Source organism: Coccomyxa subellipsoidea (assembly GCF_000258705.1).
Source record: "Coccomyxa subellipsoidea C-169, whole genome shotgun sequence".
In the NCBI taxonomy this organism is placed as follows: domain Eukaryota; kingdom Viridiplantae; phylum Chlorophyta; class Trebouxiophyceae; family Coccomyxaceae; genus Coccomyxa; species Coccomyxa subellipsoidea.
In genome coordinates this window covers 1,004,320-1,032,011 of record NW_005178025.1, presented here as the reverse complement: position 1 = coordinate 1,032,011, position 27,692 = coordinate 1,004,320, and the positions used below count along the sequence as shown (strand labels likewise).

Here is a 27,692-nt window from a genome sequence, read left to right as displayed (position 1 = left end):
ACTATATGTAATGATGTTGCTGCTAAAGCGATCCTGAACAAATTGTCTTGATCTGATAAAGGCTAGTACACCATCCTTGTCAGCGATACTATGTTTGGCAGAAGTAGTGGACTTAACACATCGATGCGTGCAGCATATGAGGCGATCAAAGTTGTGAATTTTGCATCAATATTACCTTACTCTAGCGCGATTGACAGGCGCGCTACTTTCCAGCGAAGCGAAACGGCATGCTGCCTTCGTCGGCATTGTACTTGGAGGATACTTTAATCCGTTCCCCATTAGTGTTGCTGCCATTGCAACGACGTCAGCTTCCGGACAAGGAATTTACAAGAATAATAAGCGACCAATCTGTGATTGAATGCAAGCAATCGAGCAGCTGCATGCGCGGGAATGACGCCAGCGGATGGTTGCGCTGCTGGTGAGGCCTCTTCCAAACGCTTGCTTTGCTGGACATACTTCTTTAATGGTCAGTGAACTTTACGAAAATGCAGCCGCAAAAGCAAAGTAGTATTTGACACACTGTTTACCTAACGAGGCCAAACATTTTAGGGAAGGTCAAACTGCACGATCTTGCCCATCACATGGGTCTGGCACGGGCCGTTCCATAGTACTTTCTCGATTAAGTGATTTCAGAAAGTCAGGAATAATTGTTTATTAAACTTAGAACAAGACTGCATTGTTCATTGGCTTATACAGTGAAAGTAATATTGAGGCATCAAGGTCAGTCCTCAAGGTCAGGACTGCTAGACATACTAAGATAAAGAACTGAAGCTTGATCCGAGAGATCACATTCATTATGGCTTCGGCGTTAGTGAGCAAATTGCGCATGAGCAGACCTACTGTCAAAATCCCATCACCTGCTGGAAAAGAACCAGCTAGAGAAGAAAATGGGACCGCATCCAGTGAAGCAGGTAACGGGTAGTACGCCGCCAAGCTGGAGGGATTTTATGCAGGATTGCTGACCCTGACGACATGGAGTTCAGGCACCTTTGGAGGTACTTGCTAAACGATACACCGTATTCTGACACCATGTTCTACAACCTGTTACAATTTACTGGCACAGGAGCTCCCAAGATCAAAGATGCAGCAGCAGCAGGGAAGTCAGATGATCCAGTGTGGCGGAATGCGCCCATGCCTCGCAGACGCACTACCTTGAACGGGACAAATCTGACACCGCAGCTTAATGCATACATTAAGGGTAAAGTACCAAAGGGAGAGGTACGCTTGATATCATCCTAGTTCCCATCCCCACCGGGCATGCCAAGGTCTCATCAACGAGAGAGAGAGCTCGTTCATGAGCACTGCATCAGCCTGGAATTCAAAGATCTTTTCTCTGCTTTGAGCAGCCCAGTTCTTATCTGGAATTGGTCCGCTCCTTGGGGGAGCTGCGCACCACCGGTGAGAAGGGGCACAAGCTGCTGCTGGCAACAGTTCTACCGAGGCTGGCGCAGTTTGAGGTGCTCCCAGCCCAGATGCTGGTCCCGCAGCTGCTGCAACTAATGGGCACAGGAGATGATAGGCAAGCCCTGCGCTTCCTCACGCACGTTAGATTCACTCTCCCGAGCCAAAAGGACAGCCATCAACTGTCAGGTTGCTTTGAGTATGGCGCGCAGGAATTTGCATGTGAGCTTGTTAAGCTGTGCAGGCGCCTGGCAAGGATGGTATTATATATGCTCCAGATCCTGTTGGGAGCAGGGTCAGCAGGGACACCATCACCTGTGCCAGGTCAGCGCAACATTTCTGCCTCAATTCAAATTGTAATTTGTGTATCTATCTAGCCCATCCTGTGTGGACAAGGGCTCAGTCATGCCATGTGAGATGCAGGCCCACCTCATAACGGAGCTGCAGAGATACCAAAGGAAGTGGCTGCCAAGTCATGGCAGAATGTGCTGGCACCTGATGGAGACTCGCGCTTCATTGACCTTGAGATGCGCACCCTAGCCGCAGCAGCAAGGTGCTTGATCCTCTGGCACTGGCTAGTCGATGCCACTGGTGGAATAGCCTCTTGGTGAGCTAGGAATGAGGGTATACATGTAGAGCTCAACAGGAAACTGCAATTGTAATTCACGAAATGCACTTTGGTCTGCTGCAGGGGAACTGATGGCAGGCACGACAAACAGCTGGCTCAGGCTGTGAGGGCTCTGCTGGAGAGAGCTGCCTCGAGCCCCTCACAGCTCCCATCAGCCAAGCGCACTGGCCGCAGATCCTCACAGGGAGAGAAGTGGGATGTGCAATGGAGCGCACTGTCTGCTGCACGTGCCTCGTTAAAAGGTGGGGAGGGCTGCTATTTCTGCACACCACTGAGCATTGATCCCATGCATGTGAAGGCTAGCATCTGAGATTCATCCTGATGTCTGCTGATGATATGTGCACGGCGTTGCAGGCAAGGCGCTGCGTGATGCTTCAACGCGGGGAATGGACGGCATTCTGAGCCAGGAGCCGGTTGTAGCGCGGCATGCTCTGGCCCTGCTGGTGGGCCTGGCCAGACACAACGCCACACAGCTGCTAGAGCAGCACAAGGAGCTGGCCAGCCTGGTGAATGGTGCCGCAGTCTCCTACGAGTCTTCGGGTATGGTCCATCGCCCTGTGTGGAACCTGCACAATTTATCAACTTTTTTCTTAACGCTTGCTGTTGGGCTGTAAGGTTCACTGTGCACTTCAAGAGGACACTGCTTAAATCAATGCTGAGACACAGAAATGACAGAGTGATTTGTGGCGGCAGGTCTGGTCGTGGGGAGCGACAGCAAGAAGACCTCCCCGAGCAAGCTGCAGGCGCTGGGGCCGTCCATTAACATCATGGACAAGTGGGCGCGAGTGTACCTGGCGCGCCTCTGTGCAGCGCTGCTCTACGCTGACTGGTCCTCAGCCGCTGAATTCGCCAAGGGGCTGGGGGCGCCCTTCTGGAGAATGCTCACGCTCCTGGCAACCAGGTGCACCCCCTCTTTCCAGGAATCAATGAACAGTCCTATGCAGGATTGCTAATGTGACTGTTGAGCAGGATCAGGCTACCTCTTGCGCAAATGTAAAACCCCATCTTGTGACCATTGAGCTCCAATTGCTGCAGAGTGTGAGAACACACTAGATATGTGTTTCTGTCATATGCTCCTGCAGGGACAAGGAGGAGTTGGTGGTGCTGGAGGCGATCAGGTCACTGTTTGGGTCTTTGCCGGCTGCAGCTGGCCCTCTCTTCTCTGCATCAGCGGCAAGCGAAGACCTGAAGGATGCCAAGATGCGCGTCCGCGCATGGGCGCTCATGTTGTCCCAGGCCAAGCAGCCAGCCGTTCACATCCCGGGTCTGCAGGTGTGCCAGTGATCTAATCAGTGTGTCCAATGCTCCGGAGGTGCTCGCCAATATGATTTATAGCTTGCCCAAATCCAAATCAAAATGTAGAAATTCTGGCTTGGCATATTAGAGCGAGAGCAACCTTAAATGTCAATTGTCTTCAAGGCTGACAATTCTTCAATTTGTCAACCGTATTAAAGGAAAGATTAAGGAATGAAGTCTAACACAAGGTCCATGTGTGTACCACTCTAGTCACCTCCCTGAGGTGCCTAGACCCCTCTTTTGTGTTGTCACAGTATTTAATGGTGACCTTGGATGTCAATGTGAAGCTTTGTTTTTCTGCCTTGCAGCCTGAGGCCAGCGCCACCTTGATGGGGTCAGTGGGAGGGGCAATAAGCACTGCGTTGGAGAGTGGGTCTGCTCCTTCAGTGTGCGCAGCAAGCCGCACAGCAGGTGCTGCAAACATGCCTGCCTGCATAATGTTCAGCTGTGCAGTGTTAAGACAGCCTCATTCATTACACTGCACTCGCAAATTTCCAGGGGAAGGCACTGAGTTGATTGACTGGTGGCCTGTGGTGCAGAAGCAATGACTGAGGCTCGGGCGCGAGCCGGTCCTGGGACTTCAGAGGCCGAGCGCGTCTGCTCAACCGTCACAGATGCACTGGGAAAGGTGCTGCAAAGCGGCGCCAGTCCTGCAGAGCGCTGCGCTGCCCTTCAAGCGCTCATCTGGGCTCAGGTACTTTGCTTTTACAACACGGCCACCTGTCATTCTTCCGTATAAACTGCAACACTGCAGTGCATGTCCGATCAGTTAGCTTATCATGTCTTCTTCAGGTATCTACTTTTTGCATGGATCACTGATAGCATGTTGTGTCTGCAGACGGCTGAGACGCTGCCCGGCAAGATTGTGCGCCACGTAAGTGCAGAGGATGGAGGCTTAGCAGATCGTTGGCCTGCCGATCTCATTCAGTCACTGTTTCAGACGTTGCAGAAGGTGCTGCGTGCTGTCCCGCCAGCCGCACCCGCCTTGCTGAGCAGTGCTGCTGCTCTTGCCGCCGCTGCCCCTTCCGCTGTCAAGGTCTGCTTCACAACCATTGCCTGAAAATGCACCACTTGGGAAATTCCTGCTCGTATCTCTCAATATGCAGCATGTATGTGGATTATGGCACCTGCAAGGCTATTGAGATGAGCTTTGCATGCATGCAGGCGGAGATGCTTTTTGCCATGTGGAGCGCAGCGATGACGCAGGGTGAAGCTGTCAGGATTGCTGCCTTCTCATCAGCCCTGCAAATCGTCTCCTCTCCCCAGGGACCTGCATCTGCGCGGCCCCCTACAGGTGCTTGCATGAACCTTCTCCAATTGGAATATGCAAAATGTGCTTCTGCAGACATTGTTTCCAGGGCTCATGTGAAAAAATGATGGCGTACCGATCGTTGCTGACTGATGTGCAATGGAACAGGCGCAGCCGCAGACTCTGTAAGCAAGGCAGCAGCAGACGATGCGGCGTGGACTGAGCTGCAGAAAGGGGCGGCATGGTGGCTGGGTGAATTTTCCAATGCAGCAGCCGGCGAGGTGGCTGGGAGCCTGGCCAGGGAGGAGGACAATGGGCTCCTGGACGATGAGGAAGCCGCTCGCATCAGCCATGCTGAGGTCCTGGCAATGAAGGTGCGAGGGGCGCCTTGGAGATCAATGACTCGCCGATTACCGCACGTGCCTTCTTGTGTCCTACACGCCAGCATATAAAGCAAGGATTGTCTGATAGCTCGCAGATAACCTGGATGCAGAAGTGCTTGATGGCTGTGCAGGCCCTGCGAAATGCTCCTATCGCTGCTGCCATTTCACACCTGCAGCACGCCGCAGCAACGCTGCCTTGGAGTGTGCGCGTTGCCGCGGTGCAGGGCCTTGCAAAGGTGAGTCACCTTCACAACGGTGCTCAATACTGGCAGTGCCCTTCTGAGTACACATATAAGGCCTTTTTATGCCTTTGTTGCTCAACGTTTCATTGAAATCCCCAGGTGGCAGTGCGATCAGAGGAGCCTTACCGGTTGCAGTGCTACACCTTCCTCGCAGCAGTCTCGCGCTCGGACTACCTCGGTGCGGCCCTGCCCCTATCTCTGCATCCCTTAGTACACCTCTTACCATCCCTCTGCCATCAACACTCCATCTCTTCACCTGCTCGTCATAATCACCTCCGTCTGCCACAGGGCTGGCGTCCCACGTGCAGCCTGTGCTGCCGATCTTGGACGCGCTGTACTCAACTCGCGCAGTGCTGGAGAAGCTGGCCCTGCAGCACGGCGAGCAGCCAGGCAAGTGGCCGCCGGCCGTTGTGAAGCAGCTGCGGCAGCGGCACAACCAGCTCACAGCGCGCATCGAGCGCCACATCTGCAGCCTGGCCAACGCTGGCTACTACCCTATTGGTGAGCCCACAGGCTTCATCTCACTTCTCGACCCCCTGCACATAAGCATTCAGCGTCCTTCACACTGTCTCAAGTGTTACCTCGTGAAGATTGTTGCTGCGCAGCATGCAAAATGGCACATTGGTGGAGCCTGTTGCCCCTGCTGCCGGAGGCCGGTATACAGTACTGATCACACCCTGTGCCCAGAGTTGATGAGCTCTGGATTGGCTTCAATGACTCGACAAAGGGATTAAATCTTTGCAGCTCTCAGCACTTTGTTTTCTGCAGAAAACCATGCGACAGCCTCATTAATGCCTTGGTTGGGCCGCGCAGCAGCTCCGCTGAGGGCCCTGCATATCAGAATAGTATTTAACGGGGGTGCATGTTTTGCGTAGGTCCACGCAGCAAGGAGCTGCTTACCTCTGGGGTGGAGGGGCTGGCGCCTGGGGAGAGGCTGCCCAGCGAGGCGGCCAGGGCGCCCGATGCGCTGTCCGCGCTGGCGACACGCGACAGTGGCCGGCCGCAGTTTGACGACCGCGTGCCCGCCGAACTGGACAGCGACGAGGAGAGCCCCAGCGAAACGCCGCGCGAACCCGAGGTCGGTGTTATTTATAACTGGTTCCCCCTGGACCCTAAATTGCCCTAAGGACCCTGAGCTCAACATTTTGAACATGAAGGCTTCTGGTAGGAAAGGCAGGTATGCACATACAGGCCTGGGCTTAGGCTCTGTCAGGGTGTTTGTCCGATTGATCCTCTCTTAGGATCCCCTGTGGACAAGGGCTAGCCACCTTTGCCACATCTTTGACATGCACCAAGCGATTCTCCAATGCTACCCTCTGTGCAACATAGAGGAGCAGAGTGGCGAGAAAAAATATCCATTTTGAGATTTGCATGAGTCATAAGGCTTCTGGCTAATTCTCAGCTTGGCTGTGTATCTCTGGCTGAATAATTGTTGCATGCATGCAGTCCGTGCCAATGACGCCGATTCTGAATGGCTCTGATCCGCTGACGGAGCTGACGCGCAACTTAGATGACCGCTTGCGAGCCGATGCCTACAGACAGAGGGGACCTTCCCCGTGGCACGTGAGTTTTCTTGTAACCTCACCAATTAATACTGTAGTGTCTTTGGTTCGTCTTTGTCTGTTTGGCATGTTATGCTTGTGTTATCATGTGATGTCGAGCAGAGCACATGTGATGCAAAGCCATCTGATTTAATAGATCCTGGCATGTTCGTGTCTGCAGTATGTATGATTTATGTCTGAAAGAATGTAATGCTGGGCAGACCACGTTTGATGCGGAGCCATCCTATGAGGAGGAGGAGGACGTTGCAAGCACACGATACCACTATGAGGCAGAGCAGCCTGCCTTTGGCTTCACAGAGAGGGATGTGGATGTGCCCACAGGCCGCCACTCACGCAACTCCAGTGCAGGTACACCACATGTTCTGTTTTTAAACTACCCTGCTTTTGGTGGTCCTGCCATGTGGGCTTGCCAATGAAAATATTTGGGGAGGCGCTGAGGCGTGCTGGGTTCTGTGGCTGCAGACAAGGTGCACTATGTCAATGGGAGGGGCATTGTGCAGCACACCTTTGATGCTGAAGTGCCCGAGGAGCTCTCAGTCTATCCTGGCGAGGAGGTGCGCCCACCTCATGCTGCAGCAATTGAAAGTCTTCAAGGACTTCTCTGATGTCCTGCACTGTACCTTGCGCAAATCCTTCTTCTAACCCCATTTATGTGTGTTTTGTGAATTTCTCATCGATTGCCCAAGCCAGAGCAGAGTATCTTATCCATAGTGTATTGCATGACATACTTGCATGCAGGTTGGGCACATTTCGAGTTCAGAGGAGTCCTTCCTCAAACACAATTGGCATGCAGGTGGAGGTGGTTGCTGAGGTGGACGGGTGGCTCCACTGCGTGGCCACCAACGGCTCCAAGGGGCTTGTGCCAGCCTCTTATGTCATGCTGCTCAATGCAGACCAGCAGTCCCAGCCATTCCGCACCACCTCCCCCACGTTTGAGGTGTGCTTTTGAATAATTGAGGGGCTATTAATCAATGATGATTGCATGCGAACAATTTACTCAAAGAATTCTTGGTCGAGCTGATATGCTAATATGTTGGGTTTCAGAACAGGAGCCGGTTTATTTCTGTGCTTGGCAAGGCCATGTGGTGCCCTTCTTACAACTGCTGATTAGCTCACCTTTTCAGACAATGCACTCCTAAGCAGCGGTGCTGGGTGTTGAGCTCAGGTTCAGCAAAAAAATTTGGGATAGTCAAAGTGAGCGCTGTGCACCGCAGATGGAGCAGCCGTTGTTTGACCCTCTGGCGGAGCCGGACATGCTGGCAGCGCTGACGCAGGCGGCGCCCCCGCTCAACAGCTGGATGTCATTTGACGAGCCTGACTCGTCCCCCTTCCGCCAGCCCTCCGAGGCCTCCACCGCCTTCGACCGCAGCTCCCGCTCTCTCAACACCTCCCAGGTGCTTTTTGGCCATGTGCTGCCAGACTTGTGATTCTTAATGAGTGCTGTCAACATTACTGCATTGACTGTGCTGCTTGAGGTACCAAGCGCGTACTTGGACTGTTGCAGTAAGTCTTTGGTTGGAATCGTTCTTGGTTCTGATGTCATGCCGCTGTGTTGAGCATCCAACAAACCAGGCGATGGATAGGGGATCTTTCTGATCGATTGACATGCAGGCTGGTGACGAGCGCTGGACGGATGCGCATTTTGAGACCGACTTTGGGTCGGGGCCGGCTGAGAGCGCGGCAGACGCCACCACCTCCGGCCCGGCCAGACAGGGGCCTCCTGTGCCCAGCCTGTCACTGCAGGAGATCGATGCAGCCATCGATAGAGAGATGGACGACCTGAAGGTGCGCGCATGCTAATAATCTGGGGTGTTGTGTGCCCTGCAACAAGTTGCGTTGGTGAGCGGGGTGCTTGTTGGAGGTGATCAGAACTGGGCCAATGAGGACTGCATGCCTGAAATGCAGGCATCGCAGTCAGAAGCAGATGAGAAAGGAGGGCAGAGGGCAGTAGCAGAAACGAGGGCAGCTGCAGGGCCAGACACTGGCAGGTCCGCCGACATGCCCATCTCAAATGCCTGTAACAGAAGCATGGTATTTTTTATACGTAAGAAGCTTTTATGGCAGCGTTGTTTTTGCAAAAGACGTAGAATAAGTCAAAGATTGTGCGCAGGTCACCACGGCCTTCTGGGGAGGGCAGCAGACCGGGCCCCATCAGCACCCCTCGCCGGCAGTCCTTCTCAAACCCGCCGCTGACCAAGACAGCCTCTGCACGATCAGCCGCCAGCTCCACAGGTATTTTCCTCTCCCAGTTGTCCCTCAACACTGTAGGACCTCCAACAACCCAGCACCAAGTGCTGCCCTGGCACAGTTCTCTGCATAGGTGCCCTATTCGGCCACCCTGTCAGAGTCTGTGCATTCCCCACGACCTGCTCAGGACACCCAGGGTTGCTTCTGTGTTGCGGTGAACAGCGTCCTGTAGGGGCAGAGGCCATCCATTGTGTGCGGGGGGGATTCTTAGTCCACCTGCAAAGGTTCATGGGAAATCCTGTCACTTCAAGGGCACTTGATGTCTCCATCTAATCTGCTCCCAGAGACGTTCAAAGTGAGACAAGATGGTGAATGAGAGGAATTCTGATGCATGCAGGCGCACCACTGACGCCCGGCCGGCACTCGCGTGCGGGCAGCATGGCGGATGCTGGCAGCAGCCCACGCGTGACGCCGCGCCACTCGCGCACCAGCAGCATCGAGGCCCTAGCCAATGCTGCGTCCTTCGTGCAGCCCTACAAGGCCTCCATCATCTACGGTGCGCAGCCCCCACCAGACTCTATTGACTGTCTTCTGTTTTATGCCGGGAAGGGGAGCGCTGTAGCGAGAAAGGGCTGCCTTGTATCTTTGATGCACTGTGTTCAACATACAAGACACCTCCGGCCCAGGAGCCCAATAGACCACATTGATATACGCATTTTGTTTGAGTCTCTCTGGACATGTGGTGATTGGGAGTCAGTTGTGTGTTTGCTCCCAACAGGAGATGCATGCTAATGTTCATATCTGTTACGGCCAAGTTCTGAATCGTGCATGCGCAGGCTTTGAGGCAGAGGCAGAGGATGAGCTGAGTGTGGTGCCTGGAGATGAGGTGACGGTGCACGTGGAGATAGAGGGCTGGGTGCAGGTCACCAGGGCCAGGGATGGCCAGAAAGGCCTCGTGCCGGCCTCCTACTTGAGCACTTTGTGACCGTGGCTTAGCTTGGCATCAGTATCTGGCTGGCAGCTTGTGGTGTGCTCCATTTGAGCAGCAGGAGGATAACAAAAATACTTACATGAGTCCAGTACTGTAAATCAAGAAAATGCAACAATCCTTGTGTCAATGGTAATACTCAGATAATCAGCAGTGCACATGCTCGACAAAATTGCACTGCTTTTATTCTTGTAACACTTATTACACAATTCGTATAAAAGTCACAAAGGGCTCTGGATATTGAAGCTGCATTTCGCATCATGCCAACGCTCCAGAGAAGCTCAATGAGGTAATCTGTAGAGCTCCCAGTAGCCCGAACAATACAGATCCCCACATGCATTTGGCATCTAGCACTGCATCATTGTACCCCAGTCAAACTGTTCTTGGTGAAAGCAATATATACCACGCACGCCTAATAACTATCCATCAGTACCCTCATTGAAGCGCTGTCATCAGAAGCAAATGCAAGATTCCCAATTAAGTGAGTGCTCAGTCTGGAATTTAGCCCAGCTTGACCTTTTGCAGGAGGTCTGCTGTGACACATATGTCATCACTGCCCCAACATGCCAGGCCCTGCACATTACATTGTCTCAAGCTGAGCACCAACAGGCCAGCTCGCTGCTTGGTGAGGCACATAGTGCTGAGCGGCGCTTACTCCTTCTTGGTCCCCTCGGAGGGCTGCACCTTGTTCCAGCCGCCGAGCAGGAAGAGCCACAGGTTGACGGGGAGCCAGTGGGTGAGGGCTGCGGCCACCAGGGAGCCGCCGGTGACGTAGTAGGAGGCGGTGCAGCCGGCGCCCAGCAGAGCGGCCAGCGCCAGGAAACGCGCGTCCCAGAACACGGCGCGGGCGCGCTTGTCCGGGTTCACCTGTGTGTTGATCAGGCTTGGTTTTCACGTGCAGACCAAGCCAGCATGCAATATTTTCTCCAGCTCTGATGCCAGTGTGCAGACTGAACCAGCGTTATGACATTAACATCAGGGTTGCTCTCTATATGCAGCAGCCAAGCCAGCACTGTGAGACTCTCATCAGGCTTGTTACCAATGTGCGGACCCAAACCAGCACTGCATCCATCAGCGGCGAGTCACAATGTTCAGAACCTCTTTGATGTGACTAAAGGGTGAAGCCAAGCCAGCATTGTAACCAATCTAGTACGACAGAGACATGTCTTCCTGTTAACGGCATGTATCTTGCACTGTTGCAGATCTGTGATGCGCATGCCAGCTTATTAGGCTGGCAGATCACCCAAATGACTACTTTATTGGCATCATCTGGACAGCATCATTTCTTGCTCAACACAGATATCATGAGCACTGCATTCGTCAGGGGAAAGATGCCACAATGTTTACAACACCTTGGACATGATCACAGGATGACAGGCGGGAGGCTTCAAGCTTGTCCTCCGAATCAAGCATTCAACATCATGGGGAGCATGTGTTCTAGGTGGAAGTATGTGGTAGCGCACCAGGTGATAGGCGACGAAGATGGCGAGGGGGAGGGCGGCGGTGAGGGCAAATTGGGAGAAGGATGCAGGGAACGCTTTGGGGTTGACGCTCGGGTGGGGCAGCAGCGCAGCACGGAAGATCGCCTGTTGCCCGCACGACTTGGGTTTAACAGTGGCAAAAATTGCTGGCACATTGCAGGTACATCAGATATTTGTGATTCTAAGGTGGACATTGAGACACTGCCCATCAGACCTATGTGCCTCAGGTGGCTCCCAACAGGACTCCCTGAAATGTGCGTAAATTGAATATATCTGGAGGTGTCAAATTGCATTCCTAGCGGCGAGAGGCTCACAAAGGTGTGTGCGCACTGCTACCGCAAAAATTTGAAGTTTAGGATGCAGATATCACCTCCTCAGTGAAGCCTGGTGCGATGATGGTGAACATGGCGGCAGGAATGACTGTGGCCAGCTTCATGGGCTCCCACTTGAAGAACTCTGCACGAGAAAGACATACCATCAGGCAACAAGTAAGGCATCAAGTAAGTGTCTTGCACAAAGCAATGGCATGACTTCAGGACAGCAAGTAATACCTGGAGGTCATGGCAGCATGGCAGCAATTTGAAAGGCCGTGTGAGGCTAAAAATAGCTCTTACTGGACTGCAGGCCGATGGGGAGGGAAACAGCGCAGGTGGCAGCAATGATGAAGGCGACCTGCACCCAGTCTCCAGAGGTGGGTGTGGTGATGGCAGCTGCGGCCACGCGCTTCCATGCAACCTCATACATCGCAGCGAGAGCCATGACGATGGTAGTGTTAATCTACTGCACAGCCACACTCGTCAGTCAGTCTTGAATGTCTTGGGCCCAGAAGCGCTTCTACGTTGAACCATTTTTAAGCGTTCGTAGTCGTAAAGGCCTCAAGCCTTCCTGTCGTCACTGTCTTTGCTCTCGTCACTTGGTGAACCTGGAGGTCCGGCAAATAAGGCAAAGAGACGCAGAGACGGAAAACATCGGCGACATCTGCGTGGACGTGATTTGTAACCGCGCGTGACAGCAAGAGGACTAACAAGCTGACGATCGGCAGGACAGGAGGAAATAGACAGCCGAGGGTCGCACCAAGAATGGGTATCGTCGGACAGTGCTGATGTGATTCTGCCGTCCGTGGAACAGTTCTGTTCACCTTCCTTTCGCCCTGAGGTAGAAGATCAATCGACTGAGCATACAATACGGCGTCACAATGGAGGTCCGATCTAAAAATAGCATTGGCACGGTGGATCACGAGGCATGCAGCACGTGCACAGCATGGACGCAACAGCATTGTAAGACCATTTGGTCCGTGGATGGGCTCCCCACACAAACGTGGGTCCTGGCAAATTGAAGAGCCTTTAAAAATTCACCTGGCAGATAGACGTAGTCGATGTTCTGAGGGGCAATGCGGTTCACGACAGTCAGCACCGCTGCTCGCACTGGTTTAATCCGAGTGATCTGAAAGACTCGGGGTGGTGTCTGGCTGGTTCCCTACATCCATAGACACGTGCTATCGAACGTAATAATATATTTCAAAGTGAACATTTTGGCACCAGATCAGCGTACCGCATTGGCCCAGTATCAGTGTGACGTTGCTGGAGCACTTTGTGCCCTGAAATGTGAAGAACGCTCTTTAAACGGGTCTGGATGACAATCACAGCGAAGAGGATATCCGACCCCACGACAGACAAGCCGTACTTCATCCTCACGGAGCTTCTGGAGGACAAAGCTGATTTTGAGGAAAGTCAGATCAATGTCAGAATCACTGATGGCGCGCACTTTTGGCGCAAAGAGGGTGAGGCTTATACTCACCAGAAAGATCAATCATCATCTCGGTTGAATTGCGAAGGTCCAGGACACTTCACCTTCTTCAAGAAAACGAAAAGTCTCAGTTTTTATCGTGCAAGGTTTCACCAAGCCTGAAACAATAAGCCATCAAACTTAGCAGGAATAATGCTTGATACCTAAGAGGGCGACCAGATCCTCACTTTCCGCCTGAGTTCTCTCCTTTTTTGTTTTTCAAACTGATGAGTCATCCTGATTTGCTAAGCTATCTGTTCCAGGTCAGCGCAGGCTGTCACAGCCGGACAAATGGATGGCGAATACTTACAGAGCCATAACAAGCCCCACGGCAGAGAGCTTTGAGTATCAGTTTTCAGAACGGGATGGAAATCTGAAGGTGTGCTCGCCTTCTACCCTTACCGTCAAGGGTGTACTTCAATTGCCGTTAGTTGCAGCGCTGCTCACATGTTGTCTCTATGAGACAATCACACTGTCTTGTGCCGACCATGCAGTTCACCATCAGATGGCGGCAGCCTGGAATGACCGGGAGGGTCAAGGCAGACATAGTTCTTCAATTATGTGAGGGTCCGGAGCACATGCGCTCATTGCTGGACTGTCTCTTTGGCACCCTCAGTAGTCTCCAGGCATGCGTCTCCACACTGCCTTGTTATACATGGCCGCTTCGCCTTTGCACCAACCAGCCCTTTTTGAGAGTCTCATCCTTCGTTGGTCTCTGATCTCTTGAGATTGGAGGCTTGTTCCTCAGGTGTCACATGACGCCCATGCAAAGAGCGTGGCAGACTTCAAGGAGGAGGCCCTGAGGAACAGCAAGCTGGTGGAAGAGTATGCCACGCATAAGGAGGCACGCGAAGAAGAATTGTATGCCAAGGTCAGGCTGACAATTTCTAGCTGCAATCAAGAATTTGGGAAATTGGCCCCTCGTGGGTAGTTACCCACCGACATGGATGGTGTGTTCTCAGTTTTCAGCTGTGCTCAACGAGAAGAAGGCGAAGATGAGGGAGTTGAAACACCGCGTAGAGGACCTGGAGCGGAAGCTGCAGGATGACGAGCGATCTGTGCGCTTCCCAGCATCCTCCTAGCTTCATTGTAGCCACACTATCCTGCTGTGCATCTGCTCTTCTAGGAAAACTGCTGTTTTCCCTCACAAAACTCTGTTCATTTTGTGTCTTCATGAGGTTTCACTCAAAGTGAGTGGTCATCGAGCAAAGTTATGCCTATGTGTGCTGTTTGCATGGTGTGATACAGGATGCCACAGACGCTGGCAGCCAGGGTGCGCGGGGAGCTTTGGATGAGTACAACAGCGTCTATGATGCTGAGACAGAACCCTCAGAAGAGAACGAGGCAGCAACGCTGCTGCCCATGCCAGACACTATTGGGCAGCAGACACAAAGGCCTCAGCAGGCAGCCAGCCTGATGGATGCTGAAGCCACCACCAGTCGCGTCTTCACCCCAGCAGAGCGAGGTATGATACTCTCCGCAGATGCTAGGCTCCAAAGATCATTGCAAGCTTGGTAGCAACATGGTGATCGTGCATTGATCTTGACTGCAAGTTCACAAGCTGCTCCCAGGTGACATGCTGCTTCAGATACTGCCTTCAGCAAAATGGGAGTTCAGTTTCATTTTCAGTGAAGATGGGGTTTGCATAAATGCAGCTGCCATGCTGGACGCGCCGACGCAGTCTCAGGAGGTGGCAGATGATGATATGGAGCCAGCGCCAGACAGGGAAATCGAAGACATGCCAGTTGCAGGCCCAGCTGCCCCTGCCAAGCCTCGCACCATTACTAAGCGCCGCCGGAGATAGCCTCGGAATGTGTTCACAGCTAGCAGCCACTGAGTGGGAGCATTGTCCACGATTTGTACTGTGCTACACAGTTGACAGACTCTCAAATGATAAGCTGGAACAATTGTTGGATGTCCCATACATACAGCTGCAGAGTACTGAACGCTGACTGGCGCCGGCGGTCGGCCCGCCGGCCTTGCTGCAGCTTGAAGACATGACAGTCAATTTCCTTCAGGGCTGTATGTGGCACTTGCCAGCTGTGAACTGAGACTGCCTCTATTGCAGAGTATTACATAATATTTATGTTGAACAGCGCTGCTGCCGCTGCCGCAGCGGCTGCCAACGGCACCCACTGTGGCACAGTTGGGGCACCCTTTGGTAGTATCAATTTGTGTAATATCAAAATGAATTCAGGAGCTAGCTACAGCAGACCCTGATACCACAGCATGGTGCCATCATGATGCAGATGGCATCATATCACACCGCATTGTGAGTACGCAGCTAGACAGGATGACCAATTGTGCAGAGGGAAAGCGTGAGGGTGCATGCAATGGTGGACCGTATGCCTACTTTGGCGGATCGGCAGTTTCGGTTTTGACCAGGAGAACTTGGATTTCATCTCTAGAGCGCCGTTCCTCAACGCCATAAGTGTCTGAAAAGGCTCTATTGAGGTTTCATTGACCTGTGAAACGGCTCCCGAGTCCCGGGAGGAGACACAGGTCGGCGTAGTTTAAGTCCAATAATAGCGACTTGGCGAGAGCAAGGTACTTCACACTGCACAGCTTACCAGATAGTAGAAATATCGATGTGTTGCCTCTGTATCAATTCGATCAAATCATTGATGTTCAATATGAGGGCAGCGATTTTCAGGTTTGTCTTGCTGCTGATGCCAGCACCAGCTCATCTGAAAACCGCTGTGATCACCGATCGACAGTTTCCTCACGATTGTCTATTCTAAAGCAACTCATAAAATTGTATTTCCTCCATCGTAAATATAGAGCGTAAAATACAGCACGATCAGATCTGGTTGTTTGTGCTGAGCTCATAAGTGGTGTCTGTGTCTTCAGGGGAACGGCGATGCGTGCCACGATCAAACTTCTCTGCTTGGCAGTTGCTTTGGCTTGTTTGAAATCCTGCGAGTGTCAATCCTATGAGGGATATGCACCCACCACAGCCTCGTACAGCCCAGGCTCTGCCAGAAGGCTGCAGGGATCGTTCTCGCCATTTGACTCAGCATCCAAGCCATATGGCTATGGCCCCAAGCTGAATGGAAGGCACCTGCTGGAGGTAAGGCACACTCCCAGCTCATGCCATCTCTTATACTTTCACTCACTGCTGTAGTGTGACTTTCTCTTTTACTGCAACAGAAAAGGACTCCTCCGAGAGTGATCGGCAAACAATGTGACATTGCAGTGAGCACAAATCTGATGCTCTTTCCACATGCAATATACAACCTGAGATAATTATAGCGCCCCTTGTTACGGAGCTTCCAAACCCAGTTGCCTGAGCAGCGTCACCTGAATCCGCACTCCCTTGAATTTTTTTGTGCGGGGTTTGTGTGACCAGACAAAACGGCGTTTTTCGGCAGCCGCGACCGGCCGCTCACTCATGCAGGCCTACTCCCCACTGGCATATGCAGCTGACAGCCTCGGGCTGGACTACACAGAAGGCAGCGCCCGCAAGCGCGCTCTACTGGAGGCCGACTCTTACATTTCAACGCCACAGGCTTACGCTGCCCGGCCAGGCTCCTACGGAGGCTATGGGTATGCACCGCACCCGCGGCTGCTGCAGGAGATCCCTGCTGGCGCAATCGGCGACGCCGCTGTCAGCTATCCTGCCTACACAGCTTATGCCGGTCCTGCCGCCTACAAACCCCGGCCGATTGCCTATGGAGGCTTCTAAATCTGCTCTTTGCAGCTCTGCTCTTATGGAGGAAATTTGCCAGCGGTTGCACATACAGGGGACATGCCGGTGCTTGCCGTAGGAGAATTCCCAGCATTGAATGAAGCTTTGATTGGCTTCTCAACTACTGGGGTTTGGGTACAGCACACATTGTAGCAGCAAAAATAGCTGTTGCTGCTCTGCTGAGTATATAATGTTGGTAGAAGCAGGGGTCTATGAAGTGAGCAGAAGACAGAGGTTGTCTGCAAAGATTAGGGGTGCAGCATGAAGATCACAAGGTCATGTCCCTATCTTGTAGTAGGCAATCCACCATTGGTTTGTATCTTTGGTACAAACGTCGTCACTAGTGAGGGTAAAAACAGCTAGCATTGGGACATGCAACTACTTCCACTAGAGGTTCCGAATGATTGCTTGATGGGATTAGTACACTTATTGGTGTCTTACAAGCGCAAACGCTACGATTTTTTTAGAATATCAAGAGCTTGAATTCAGTGTTGCCTCATCATCATTTGCTGCTAGTGCTTGTTATTCCTTGGTCTGGTAGTCGCTTTTTAAATCACATGCACCCCACTGGTACTTTTGCTGGCACTGATTAGACCGCCTGAATTTCCAATCATGCGGAACATTGCTGAATAAGTTGCCACCAATTGCTGCTTGATGCTGGAATTTCCTGCCCTGTGATTTCTCCCTGTGGCTTAGCACTGGTGTATGGAGGTGTTCACTTTCACTGTATAAAAGCATGCACATCACATGAACGACACGGTGGCAGGCTTGAAGATTATGTTTTCCATGTTGTCTGCCAGCTGTCTGCAGTCAATGCAAGAGGGAAGTGGCCCATGGGGCATGACCATGAGGATGATCAGCACGACATCCAGCATTCTGACTCACTGGGAAACCGCATGATGTTTTCTTAAGCCTTCCAGTGCATGCACGAGGTCTGGCAGCATCCATGGGTCCCATGGATTACACTAAAATGGCACTGATTATGGCGGATCCTTTAAACGTCCTGGATCGTTGAGAGTTCACAGTGAGCTCGCAGTGAGATGCTCACTGGCAGTCGGCCCGAGGGCGGCCCGGGGCTTTCAATGTTCGCGCCCAATCACCGCCAAATACGGTATTTGGCGTCCTCAGGGTCAGACGTCTCAGATTGAACATCCAGACTCTGGGCAGGCAAGCATGTGACCTGGCTGCCACAGACTGCTGGTAGAGCGATTTATCCACCCCAGGAACATTCATGCCAACTGGGAATTGCCCAATGAGGGTCTGGCAAATGGCAGCAGCAGACTAGGCTCTTGTCCTAATTAGGCAACAGCATGAACATTTCAATGGTTGTGCCTTTCGTGAAGCACCTTTTATTGATTTGTGGTTTGCATGCATCAGCGACGTTCCTCTGCTGGGACTGGCGTGGAAGGTATGGCAGGGACGAAGCGAAAGCACAGCCCTGCACGTGTTCCGGTGAACCATTCCTGCCATCTTTTGCGGATCAGAGCAGAGATGAATGGGATAGGCAAGGAAGGCCATTTTGCTTCTCGATACTGATTTTGTGAAGAATATTTCACTGAAGTGGCTGTAGGAACAGCCTATCCTGTCCCTGAGGTGGTGCCTGTGCGCCAAAACGGGACTGGAATTTAGGAGTTCAAGCTCTTGTGTCCTGAAAGCAGACATCTGCACAAACGTGTAAACATGTTTGTAAGCCGTAATTGATGTCGTGGGACCACTTGACGGGCCTTCAAGACGTCAATACTTGTTTTCTTACCCCAAGATGACCTTCCCAGAAGAGATAAGGGACCTGGAATAACGCTATTACTGCCGCGGCTTTCCTTTGGATAGCACAGAGTGGCCATATATTCGCAGGTTTGACAATAGAACTGAGACATTGTGTGCCTTTGGTTCAGCTTCAGACTGAGGAGCAGCTGTGCCAAGCTGTCAAGCGCCTTCACGCATTCTCAGAATCAGAGTCACCTGAAGCACAGGTTGCACAGCCTTACTCTCCTACACTGACTTGCATTCTCCCGCAAGAGCCATGCTGCTTGCAATCACATAGCAGGTCCAGGATTGGGGGTGGCTCAAGACAATCTGCATCTGCAGGACAACTCAGCTGCCGTTGGACTTACAAAACATAACCTGGGCGAATCAGAAGGGCTTGGAGATGAGGTTCCATTGGGTGCTGCTGATGGAGCTGCCAGGGTGTCAGTTACAGAAGACCTCACCTCCTCCAATGCTTCCGTGCCACAAGCGGACATTTCAGAGGCGCTCCAGAAAAGCAGCATTGCTGGACAGGCACAGGGGCCTGCAGAAAGCAGTGCTACTCAGCCAAGCCTGGGAACAGACCTGAGCGGAGGAGAGCGACAAAGAGTATCAGCTTCCCCGTTGAAAGCAGCAGAACCCATTGCCGAGCCACAGCAAGCAGAGCGCAGCAAAGACGACAGCTCAGATGGGCCAACAGCAGTTGGCGCCGGCCCCTCCAGGCTGGATGCTGACATCAGCCAGCTGCCTGAAAGATTGCGACACATCAGATTTTCAGGTGATCATTTCCGACATAGGGATAGGATCCGTGCTGCCACCCTTTACCTGCACTCTTTGCGCACCTTGCCTCAGGCAGGAAAAGCGTATGATGCATGGTAATGATAATGATAGAAATGTACAGGGGTGTCTTAATGTCTGCACTGTCCTGAATTAAAATTTTCCAGGTTTGCCACTGCCTGATTTATCTCGCATGCACAGCAGGCAAGGAAGAATCGGAATTGAAGGAGAGGCGAGGCAGCCTGGACAGCATAGAGGAGCCCATCACTCCTGGCAGGACAGAGAGGACAGGGGCAGGGAACGCCTCACAGCGTCCTGAGTCCCAGGCAGACAAGCAAGCATTGTTCGACTCGCTGTACGAGGAGGCCAACAAGCTGCTGAAGAACCTGCACTTCCAGCGCCTGCTGCGGCACGCCCCGGCCAGCCCTGACAGAACAGATGCGCGCAAGGAGGCCTCATTCTGACCCGTGTACCTGCTCGCCAGCGCCATTTTTGTCTATGGTGATTGCACTTTGAACAGGAGGAAGTGCAAGGCATATGCCATTCTTATCTCTGGTGTATGCAATATAGGCCGGGAGGGAATGCAAGACATGCAAGTCGTGTATGTAACATAGTTAGGGAAGTAGCTTGCGCTGGGGACAGGAGAAATACAGCTGTGGAGCAAGTGATTGGCTGATCCCAGCTGTGTAGTTTAGCAAGGATAGAACCTGAGGTAACATAGGCAAGGTAGCAGGTCAGATGAGCCAATGTATTTGGTATTCAAAGGCTTCCATGTACTTCAAGAGTGGTCTAGAGGACGAGGAAGATAGTGACTTTCACAAAGTGGGACAGTGGGATTGTGCTGCTGTGGAGAAATTGAGACATCTGTGGTCTTTGGATCTTTGCGAGCCGGGTTGGCCAGGAATCTTGCACCAAAAATATCAGGTCAACAAGGCAAATGATTCTGTGATGCTGCTGCTTGAGATCACATATTTAACGCGCAGAATGCTAAGAATGTGGCCTGTTCACTACATATGTTAGGCATGTTCGTGATGCTACGCGAACTTTACAATATTCTGCACGATGCATTGCATTTGCCGTACAACGGAGGTTTGACAAATTAGCTTGTCGCAGAAGGTGCTGCCACCGTCAGGTATGAGCCGCTCAGGAAGCACAGTGATCCAAGGAAGTACCCAGCAAACATCCCAAACCACTCCTTAATGAGGACACTTGGAGCAAAGACAAGCAGGGGCTGAGTCAGCAATGACCCTGTCAAAAACCCCACTGAACCCTGCACAGGCAGCACAGCCATTGTCGTTTGGTGGGACTGCCATGTCTGTGTCTCTACTGCTAGAACACAGAAGTGAGAGCAATTGCAGGATGGCAACAGGATCAGATATGCAAGCACTGAAGAGCACCATGAGGCAGAGAACGCACCAATAGATACAGCAGACAGCCCCAGTCGTCCCGAGAAAATCCTTGGAGCAGCAAGGGGAGGCTGAATGTCCCGGCAGCAGCTGCCCAGCATGCATAGCTGCCGCTTACAAATAGGCAGCCTGCCACGACATTGGGGACATCTACCGCCCATCTCAGCACTGCTGCTTGGATGTCTGGCGGCAGGGGCGCCGGAAGCGAGCAGAGTATTGCTGGCGTGATGCAAGACACATTGTAGAGCATCGTCCCAATCCAAACACCCATCAAAGCTGCACATGCACAGCAAGATTCAATCAAGAGGGTCAGCATGTATAGCAGCTTCTTTGCATATTCCGGCGCAGTGTTTCACAAGCATAATATTATGATGCCTTGAGGACTGGAAAACGTGTAATAATAATAATAGTGATAATATTATGATGCTGGGGAAGCACCTGACCAGTCAACCTTTGCCCAGTCATGATCAGATAGAGTCTCAGCTTTTTGCCCGCCGCATCTAATAATTGGGCTGAGGCTGCGTGCTTTGAAACTGCGCCATCCTTTGCTGAATCTCTGGTGCCAATTTCTGCTCAACTGCACCTGCTCAAAGCCCCTGCCACTGCCACAGCAGACTCCCTCTCCAGATGCCGCACTTTCCTGATCAAGGGGTGGTCTCTCAACATGGAGCCGATCAGTGCTGCTTGAGGGCTGTGATCTGCCATTGATAGCTGCTGATGGATCTGCTGCAGCGCGGGTGTGGGCTGATGGCTGTGCTGAGGTGGCCTGAGAGGAGGCACGGCTGTCTGGGGTTGGAAAGCTCTTCAGAATCTGAGTCGATGCCACTACCGACCAGTAAGCGCCCCACGTATACAAGACTGATCCAAAAGCATAGGGGTAGGCCACAGTAACTCGGCTATAGATATGGTGGCTGGCAAGATAGGTGAAAACGCCAGATAGAGAGCTGCCAGCAAACAGAATGGACCCTGCAGAAGCAGACATGCAAAATTGTCAGGCGACTGATACCGGGCCGCTAGCCACTGATGTGCAAGTGACGCGGGCTTCTGCTCACCACAGAAGAAAAGGAATGCCGATCGCCAGACCAAATCAGACTTCCCCCGCCACCAAGAAGGGAGCGAGTGAGGTCTTGATTGACTGCACGTGTCCCTGTATGACGCTTCTTGTCTCGGCTTTGGAATCACCTGAGGTGCAGCAGCTTTATTTCGTATCCTGCAAAGTGTGAGGACCACCGCAATCAATTGTCAGAATATGCACTGCATAGGTTGTAAATGCCATGCATTGAGCTTCACAATTCCACAACAAATAGCTATGTGCAAGTTGACGCGCGCTAGGTGCTGTCTAAATGCTCTTGAGCGATTTTAAGCAAGCTCGAATCAGTGTCATGACCCCGCAGCTGCTAAGTCGCGAACCTGTCGGAAAATGGCCTGTCGCCTTGGACGAGGGCAATGCTTGATTGTGGCCTGTAAGCGACGTCTGCGGCCATACCTTTGGGTAAGGTGACAGCCAAGTATCTTCTTGCTCGTGATGCAGGGAATCTTATAAGTGATTTCGGTACCTGCTGACCTCTGCTTTTACGGACAATACAATCAACACCAGCAGCACAAACCCCCGTCATCATTCACCAAGCACGCTCTCTTCTATTTCGTTGTAGGACTCTCTCAGGTATGTACTTCAGGTAGAAGGGGTGAATCTTGCAGCTAGGGCGAGGGAAAAGCTATTTGCCGGAATACGCACCTGACCCACGTGGGCCGTTTACTAATCACCGAGTCGTAAACGGCATACGAAGACTCGGACGAAAGGCCTCAAGAATAAATACACCTTGGATTCTTACCGTTGAGGGTTCCTTTTCACACTTTCAAAATGGTGAGTGGATCGTTCACGGCATTATTGCCTGTCTGCCGTCCTGCACCCAGGACACTCGCAGCTCCGGTCCGCTGCATCGCTGAGCCACTTCTTGGCGACGCGCAAAAAGTGCGCTTCGTTCATATTTTCTATCCTTGCTCGCATACCACCAGGGATGGCTGACACGAGTGTTTTTGTCTTTTTCACACCGTGATGACCCTTGCGTCATTACGTCGTTATACTTGTGAATTCCGATTATTTGGAGCTGAATATCTCCCAATCTAGTGAGACATGTATTCACTAAATTTTTCTCAGCCGATGGGCCGTATGGTATATCAGCAATCACAGAATTTTATTTTCTGTCCCATGACCTTTTGCATATTCTTGTGCAGGTGAGCAATGGGAAGGCGCCAGCGACGCTCGATCTCAGCAAATCCCCCTTTTCCACATACGAACCGGAGCCCTGGACCATGGCCTACGCCCCGATCGAGGAGGTATGCCGTGTCTGCCTCGATGCCCTGGTGGCAAGCTGGGGTGGTGCACGATCTTGTCCACTGGATCCTTGTCCTTCGCAACCTATGCTTTCGTACTGTCTAATCTGTCCGCTGGTGCAGGCGAACACACCCCCCTCATCTTGGTACCTCAGCCCCCAGGTGGCTGAACTGGAGAAGGTTGCCATTTTCCACAACAACTGGCAGGTAAGCTTTCCGCTGTGCAATGCAGGAGAACATGCTGCAATTGTCCCTGCAAGCTTCTCAGATATCTTTCGCTGTAGTTAGACCCACCACAATGCAATAGAAGCGCCAGAGCCACAATGGGGATCTTCCCATGTGCATGCCACCCTTCAAAAGAGTGCTCTAGGGCTTGATACTGGGCTGCTGTGCAGATGATCGGGCACGCGAGTCAGGCGCCCAACGCTGGCGACTACTTCACAGGCAGCGTGGCCGACATCAACTACGTCGTTGTGCGCGGGGAGGACGGCCAGCTGCGCGCATTCCACAATGTGAGCCCCTGACCTATTCTGGCACCCATTGCTTTCTATGTCTGCTTATTTCACAACCTATATGTCAGGGCAGAAGGCAGCATGCTTGGGTGCCACTGATATAACAAAGGACCCTTTCTTTGTCACGATTGCGTATACAGAAAACTGTAGGTCAGGGGAAAGAGGATGGAATGGAGTGGGCAAGTTACCATTGTGTGTGGTGTCGCAGATCTGCCGACATAAGGCTGCGCCAGTGGCGGAGGGCAGCGGCTGTGTGCAGATGTTCGAGTGCATGTACCACGGCTGGCAGTACGGTGAGCAACCCTTGCTCGCTGCCGTCTGTTGCTGAAGCTAAATGCACTCTGCCCATGCCCATAGAAACATTTGCAGTGCTGTGGGGCGCCCCTTGGGTGAGCTTGGTGTCATGGCCGGTAAGTACAGCAACTTGATGGCCACGTATGGTGATTTTGGTGCAATTGGTTTTCTTGCAGGAGAGGCTTTATGTGACACATGACATTCTTTTTGGCCTGAATTGAGCAACGCAAGCGTTTGAGAATATTTTAGAGCTGAAGGTTGTTTGGTATTGGTGGCAGATCATGAGGGGCGGTTCAGGGGGGCGACGAAGCTGAAGGGCATCAAGAATTTCAAGGCCCAAGACTACGGCCTCGTGCCCATCCGGCTTGACACCTGGGGCCAGTTTGTCTTCATCCTTGCAGACCCCACCAGGTCTGTCATTTCACCTGACCCTGCATGCCTGCCGACTTATCTTCCTGCATCCATCAAGCTCGGACACAGATGCGCAGATTATGAGCAATAATTAACACCCTGACTTCAAAGGATTCTGGGTTAGCTCTGTGACTCTCGCTGCAGTGCCTTATTGGCTTGGCTCTATGGCAGCAAGTATTTGATGGTGCCAAAAATCCCTGGGTTATGAGCTGCCTGGTTTGCTGCTTGATCGGGAAGCTGATCAGGGTTTGACATGCCAGGGGGAATCTACATTTTTCTGGGAACTGAGATGGAGCTTAGGTCCGCCCAGTAGATTTCCCATTGCATCCCCACATTGGCTAGGGAGGTGGCAACTCTCTGGGAATTCAAACGGGCACCAGATAATTCTATCTAGGCCACCCTAAAAGCTTGTTGAGGCCCGTTTGAATGGAATAATGACTTTGCTGCAGCGAGAGGGGCAGCGTAGCAGACTGGCTGGGAGAGGGCGGGCGCAAGATGGAGGCATGCGACATGAAGGCACCAGACCTTGTGCACGTGCGAACGGTGCCCTACGACCTCGACTGCAACTGGAAGGTCTTCAACGACAACTACCTCGTGCGTGCACTTTTCCCAGCCTCCATTCATGCTGTTTGGACCAATGCTCCTACAACTGATCCAATCCAGTCTTGACAGTTTTAGATCCTGGGTTTTGTATAGGCTGTTCCAATTGGTGGATGCTCGTCATGCAGCCGCCTGTTTCATTTCCTATGATTGATGGGCGATGATCTTCTTGGGGCTGGGTGCATGGGGAAACAGAGATTTTATATTATTAAAATGCTCTGCTGCAGCCGGTGGCGTGATCCAAATGAAATACAGCAGTCCTTGCAAATCACATGAAGACCTCGCTGCAGTTTAAACAGGACTTATCTCACGACCTCAGATTGTCTGGGGCACATTAAACAGGTACACTGTAAGAGTCCCATACAAATGCTAGATTGGCCAGGAGCACGAATAATTTCGTAGCCTCAAGGTGGGCGATACACAATCATGAAGTTTCCTGTGAGGGTCTCACACAAAAACGGCGCGCTGCAGGACACGTGCTACCACTGCCCGTTTGCGCACCCGGGCCTATGTGAGGCGCTGGACATGGACGAGTACCACAGCGTCTGCTACGAGCACAACTCCTTCCAGTTCTCTCCGCTCGCGCCGCCCGAGGAACGGCCGCAGGAGGGCGGCGAGTGGGACACCATCACCGCCAACCGCATCGAGGGTGTGACTCATCCCACATGCACCCCCGTGCCGCACTGTGATCACTGGTTACTGACAGCTGACAGCAGGGAACTCTGTGAGGGTAATTGTATTGGCAGCGCAAGGGACCATAAACATCAAAGGGCGTGCCGTTCTGAACACCTGTCCTCTCACAGGATGAAGGCACAGTGCAGACAGGCAGCTGTTATCTGTAGCGCGTACGATGCCTGTAGACTGCAGTCCTACACCTCACTTCTCATGCTTTGTGCAAAGAAAGTGTGCTGATATTCATGCTCTCCACTTGGTGAACCGCCCCTGTTGTGGGTGCTGGCTTCGTGCCTTCAGCATGTACTGTCAGGTCTTGAGCACACGTCACTGGAGTGCTTTGCATGATGACGCAGTCTGATAGACTTGCTTGCGCCTGGTGTGCAGGCGACGGCCGGGGCCCCAGCTACACATTTGTGTACCCCAACATCATGGTCAACCGCTACAGCCTCTGGATGGGCACCATGCGGGTCAGGATTGCCACTTTGCACACCTTTTGGGCAGCGGTCACATTTTTAGTTTGCTTTAAATATGCACTCCTGCTGTGATGTACAGAGGTAGATGTCTCCTGTTTTATTTATGGGATCGGATGCAGTGGGTGTAACAGTATAATTGGGGTGCATGCAGGTGTTGCCTCTGGGTGAGAAGAAGACAAAGGTGCTGATGGACTACTACGTGCACACCTCCAAGGTACTTCGTCCTCCTGCACAAGCTTCCTTTTTACTGCTGAGGCTTTGTTTGGCTGCCTTGCCATAAGCTCACTTCTGTGCACACTTCATGTGCACTGTGGACATATTCTGCTGTGACCCCACACTTCTTGCTAAGTCCCTCCTCGTTGCTAAATATTGGTATTATTACACACTTTTCCTGCCAGAGGTAAGGTGCGTCTGCAGACAAGCTGCATGAAATGGCTGCCACGTATCCTACCCCTTGATACACTCGCCAGATCCGAGCAAGTCTCAATCAACCGTGGGCACGGGGCTCAGTATTTATATCGCCCCCGCCAGCCGGGGCTTTCGCTAACCACTGTTTTTATTATTACCGTATACGCTTTTCCTGCCAGCGGCATTGGTACGTCTGCAGACAAGCTGCATTTTGCTGATGCCTGAATGAAATAGTGTGGCTGCAGGTGGATGACAAGGAGTGGATTGACCAGGTGGTGATGGGCGAGGACATTGTGCAGAGGGAGGACATGCACATGTGCGACCTGGTGCAGAAGGGCCTCGCGTCCCCTGCCTATGATGTCGGCAGGTGGGCACACCTCCAGTCAACCTATTGCATCTACTCAAAAGTGTACCAGGACAAGTGACAAAGATATTGCTGTGGCATCTCTGAGTGCCAAGCATGCAGCAATTGATTGCCCCATGTGCTGGACAACAGAGCGGGATGCACACCCATGGGTCTGTAGTGTTGAGCCTGGCATCGGAAAGTGTTGATCTCAGCAAGGTGGGTTGCAATAAAGTTGCATCACTATTATCACTAATCTGTTACCTGTGCTGCGACAGGTATGCACCGTCTGTGGAGGAGCCGGTGTTCCACTTCCACAAGCTGGTGCACAGAGACCTTGTGGGGCAGTAAAGAAGAACAATGGCAGGGTAGAGATCTCCAACTGGAATCTCTTTGTAAAGTACATATGATTCCCCGTTAAGCAAGTCAATCAAGTTACAGCCTGGCAGGATGGTCTAACAGAACAGTATGTGTACAATGTGACGGCTCTTTATCATATGAGAGAGCTTTGGCGAGGGTCTGCATGCATGAACATCTGTCCATGGAATGATGAATGATGGAAGCTCCTCTGGCGCTTTTCTATGACGTCAAGATTTGATACTTTGAATTCACCAAAACGAGGACCCTGAACTTGCATTAGTAATCCAACATTTCAGCGACAACATTGACTCACATGCTGATTACGGCAGCATTCTTCTTCTGAAGCTTCATGGCAATCGTGTGTGAATTTGTCAACTGTCATGGTCTCCCAGAGGATCGTCACACTTCTAACATTTAAGCAACATATTGGGAAGAGCATCCTCCTTTCAGATCAAGCTCTCAATAA

General features: G+C 52.1%; 5 protein-coding genes across 5 annotated transcripts; 4 read left to right on the top strand and 1 right to left on the bottom strand.

Annotated features, from left to right (window-relative positions):
• Nucleotides 1-1,029: 1,029 nt before the first annotated feature.
• COCSUDRAFT_58463 (hypothetical protein) lies at nucleotides 1,030-9,933 on the top strand (the record flags this gene model as incomplete). Its single annotated transcript, XM_005644217.1, has 26 exons — nucleotides 1,030-1,218; nucleotides 1,347-1,623; nucleotides 1,825-1,954; nucleotides 2,093-2,256; nucleotides 2,384-2,569; nucleotides 2,723-2,930; nucleotides 3,112-3,301; nucleotides 3,634-3,736; nucleotides 3,865-4,019; nucleotides 4,164-4,361; nucleotides 4,490-4,619; nucleotides 4,743-4,948; nucleotides 5,089-5,193; nucleotides 5,299-5,377; nucleotides 5,488-5,700; nucleotides 6,075-6,277; nucleotides 6,646-6,762; nucleotides 6,962-7,109; nucleotides 7,224-7,315; nucleotides 7,555-7,698; nucleotides 7,976-8,155; nucleotides 8,373-8,546; nucleotides 8,667-8,749; nucleotides 8,872-8,993; nucleotides 9,346-9,504; nucleotides 9,785-9,933. The coding sequence occupies 26 exons, from the start codon at nucleotides 1,030-1,032 to the stop codon at nucleotides 9,931-9,933; spliced, it is 4,104 nt and encodes a 1,367-aa protein (XP_005644274.1).
• Nucleotides 9,934-10,587: 654 nt separating this feature from the next.
• Nucleotides 10,588-12,176, bottom strand: COCSUDRAFT_44554 (hypothetical protein; the record flags this gene model as incomplete). The annotated part of the gene is made up of 4 exons (XM_005644216.1): nucleotides 10,588-10,803; nucleotides 11,400-11,522; nucleotides 11,788-11,873; nucleotides 12,032-12,176. The coding sequence occupies 4 exons, from the start codon at nucleotides 12,174-12,176 to the stop codon at nucleotides 10,588-10,590; spliced, it is 570 nt and encodes a 189-aa protein (XP_005644273.1).
• Nucleotides 12,177-12,738: 562 nt separating this feature from the next.
• On the top strand, nucleotides 12,739-15,400 carry COCSUDRAFT_67773 (hypothetical protein). Its single transcript, XM_005644215.1, has 7 exons — nucleotides 12,739-13,197; nucleotides 13,466-13,581; nucleotides 13,697-13,828; nucleotides 13,951-14,073; nucleotides 14,165-14,260; nucleotides 14,451-14,667; nucleotides 14,858-15,400. Exons 1-7 carry the CDS (start codon nucleotides 13,050-13,052, stop codon nucleotides 15,004-15,006), a joined length of 981 nt encoding a protein of 326 aa, XP_005644272.1. The 5' UTR covers nucleotides 12,739-13,049; the 3' UTR covers nucleotides 15,007-15,400.
• Nucleotides 15,401-19,321: 3,921 nt separating this feature from the next.
• COCSUDRAFT_44552 (hypothetical protein) lies at nucleotides 19,322-19,874 on the top strand (the record flags this gene model as incomplete). The annotated part of the gene is made up of 2 exons (XM_005644214.1): nucleotides 19,322-19,411; nucleotides 19,578-19,874. 2 exons carry the CDS (start codon nucleotides 19,322-19,324, stop codon nucleotides 19,872-19,874), a joined length of 387 nt encoding a protein of 128 aa, XP_005644271.1.
• Nucleotides 19,875-22,648: 2,774 nt separating this feature from the next.
• Nucleotides 22,649-27,653, top strand: COCSUDRAFT_34223 (choline monooxygenase). The gene is made up of 12 exons (XM_005644213.1): nucleotides 22,649-22,788; nucleotides 23,052-23,153; nucleotides 23,274-23,357; nucleotides 23,546-23,662; nucleotides 23,871-23,955; nucleotides 24,235-24,367; nucleotides 24,817-24,961; nucleotides 25,439-25,616; nucleotides 26,027-26,109; nucleotides 26,267-26,329; nucleotides 26,769-26,890; nucleotides 27,145-27,653. The coding sequence occupies exons 2-12, from the start codon at nucleotides 23,130-23,132 to the stop codon at nucleotides 27,215-27,217; spliced, it is 1,107 nt and encodes a 368-aa protein (XP_005644270.1). The 5' UTR covers nucleotides 22,649-22,788; nucleotides 23,052-23,129; the 3' UTR covers nucleotides 27,218-27,653.
• Nucleotides 27,654-27,692: the final 39 nt, after the last annotated feature.

What these genes read in the sequence shown, in the direction of transcription:
- COCSUDRAFT_67773 (XM_005644215.1), top strand. Translation starts at nt 13,050, where the DNA reads ATGACAATCACAGCGAAGAGGATATCCGACCCCACGACAGACAAGCCG. An exon ending in GCACCCTCAGTAGTCTCCAG is followed by an intron (nt 13,829 to 13,950) that starts GCATGCGTCTCC and finishes CTTGTTCCTCAG; the next exon opens with GTGTCACATGACGCCCATGC. An exon ending in CTTCACCCCAGCAGAGCGAG is followed by an intron (nt 14,668 to 14,857) that starts GTATGATACTCT and finishes GCATAAATGCAG; the next exon opens with CTGCCATGCTGGACGCGCCG.
- COCSUDRAFT_34223 (XM_005644213.1), top strand. Translation starts at nt 23,130, where the DNA reads ATGGCCTACGCCCCGATCGAGGAG. An exon ending in ATCCTTGCAGACCCCACCAG is followed by an intron (nt 24,368 to 24,816) that starts GTCTGTCATTTC and finishes ACTTTGCTGCAG; the next exon opens with CGAGAGGGGCAGCGTAGCAG. An exon ending in ACTACGTGCACACCTCCAAG is followed by an intron (nt 26,330 to 26,768) that starts GTACTTCGTCCT and finishes GTGTGGCTGCAG; the next exon opens with GTGGATGACAAGGAGTGGAT.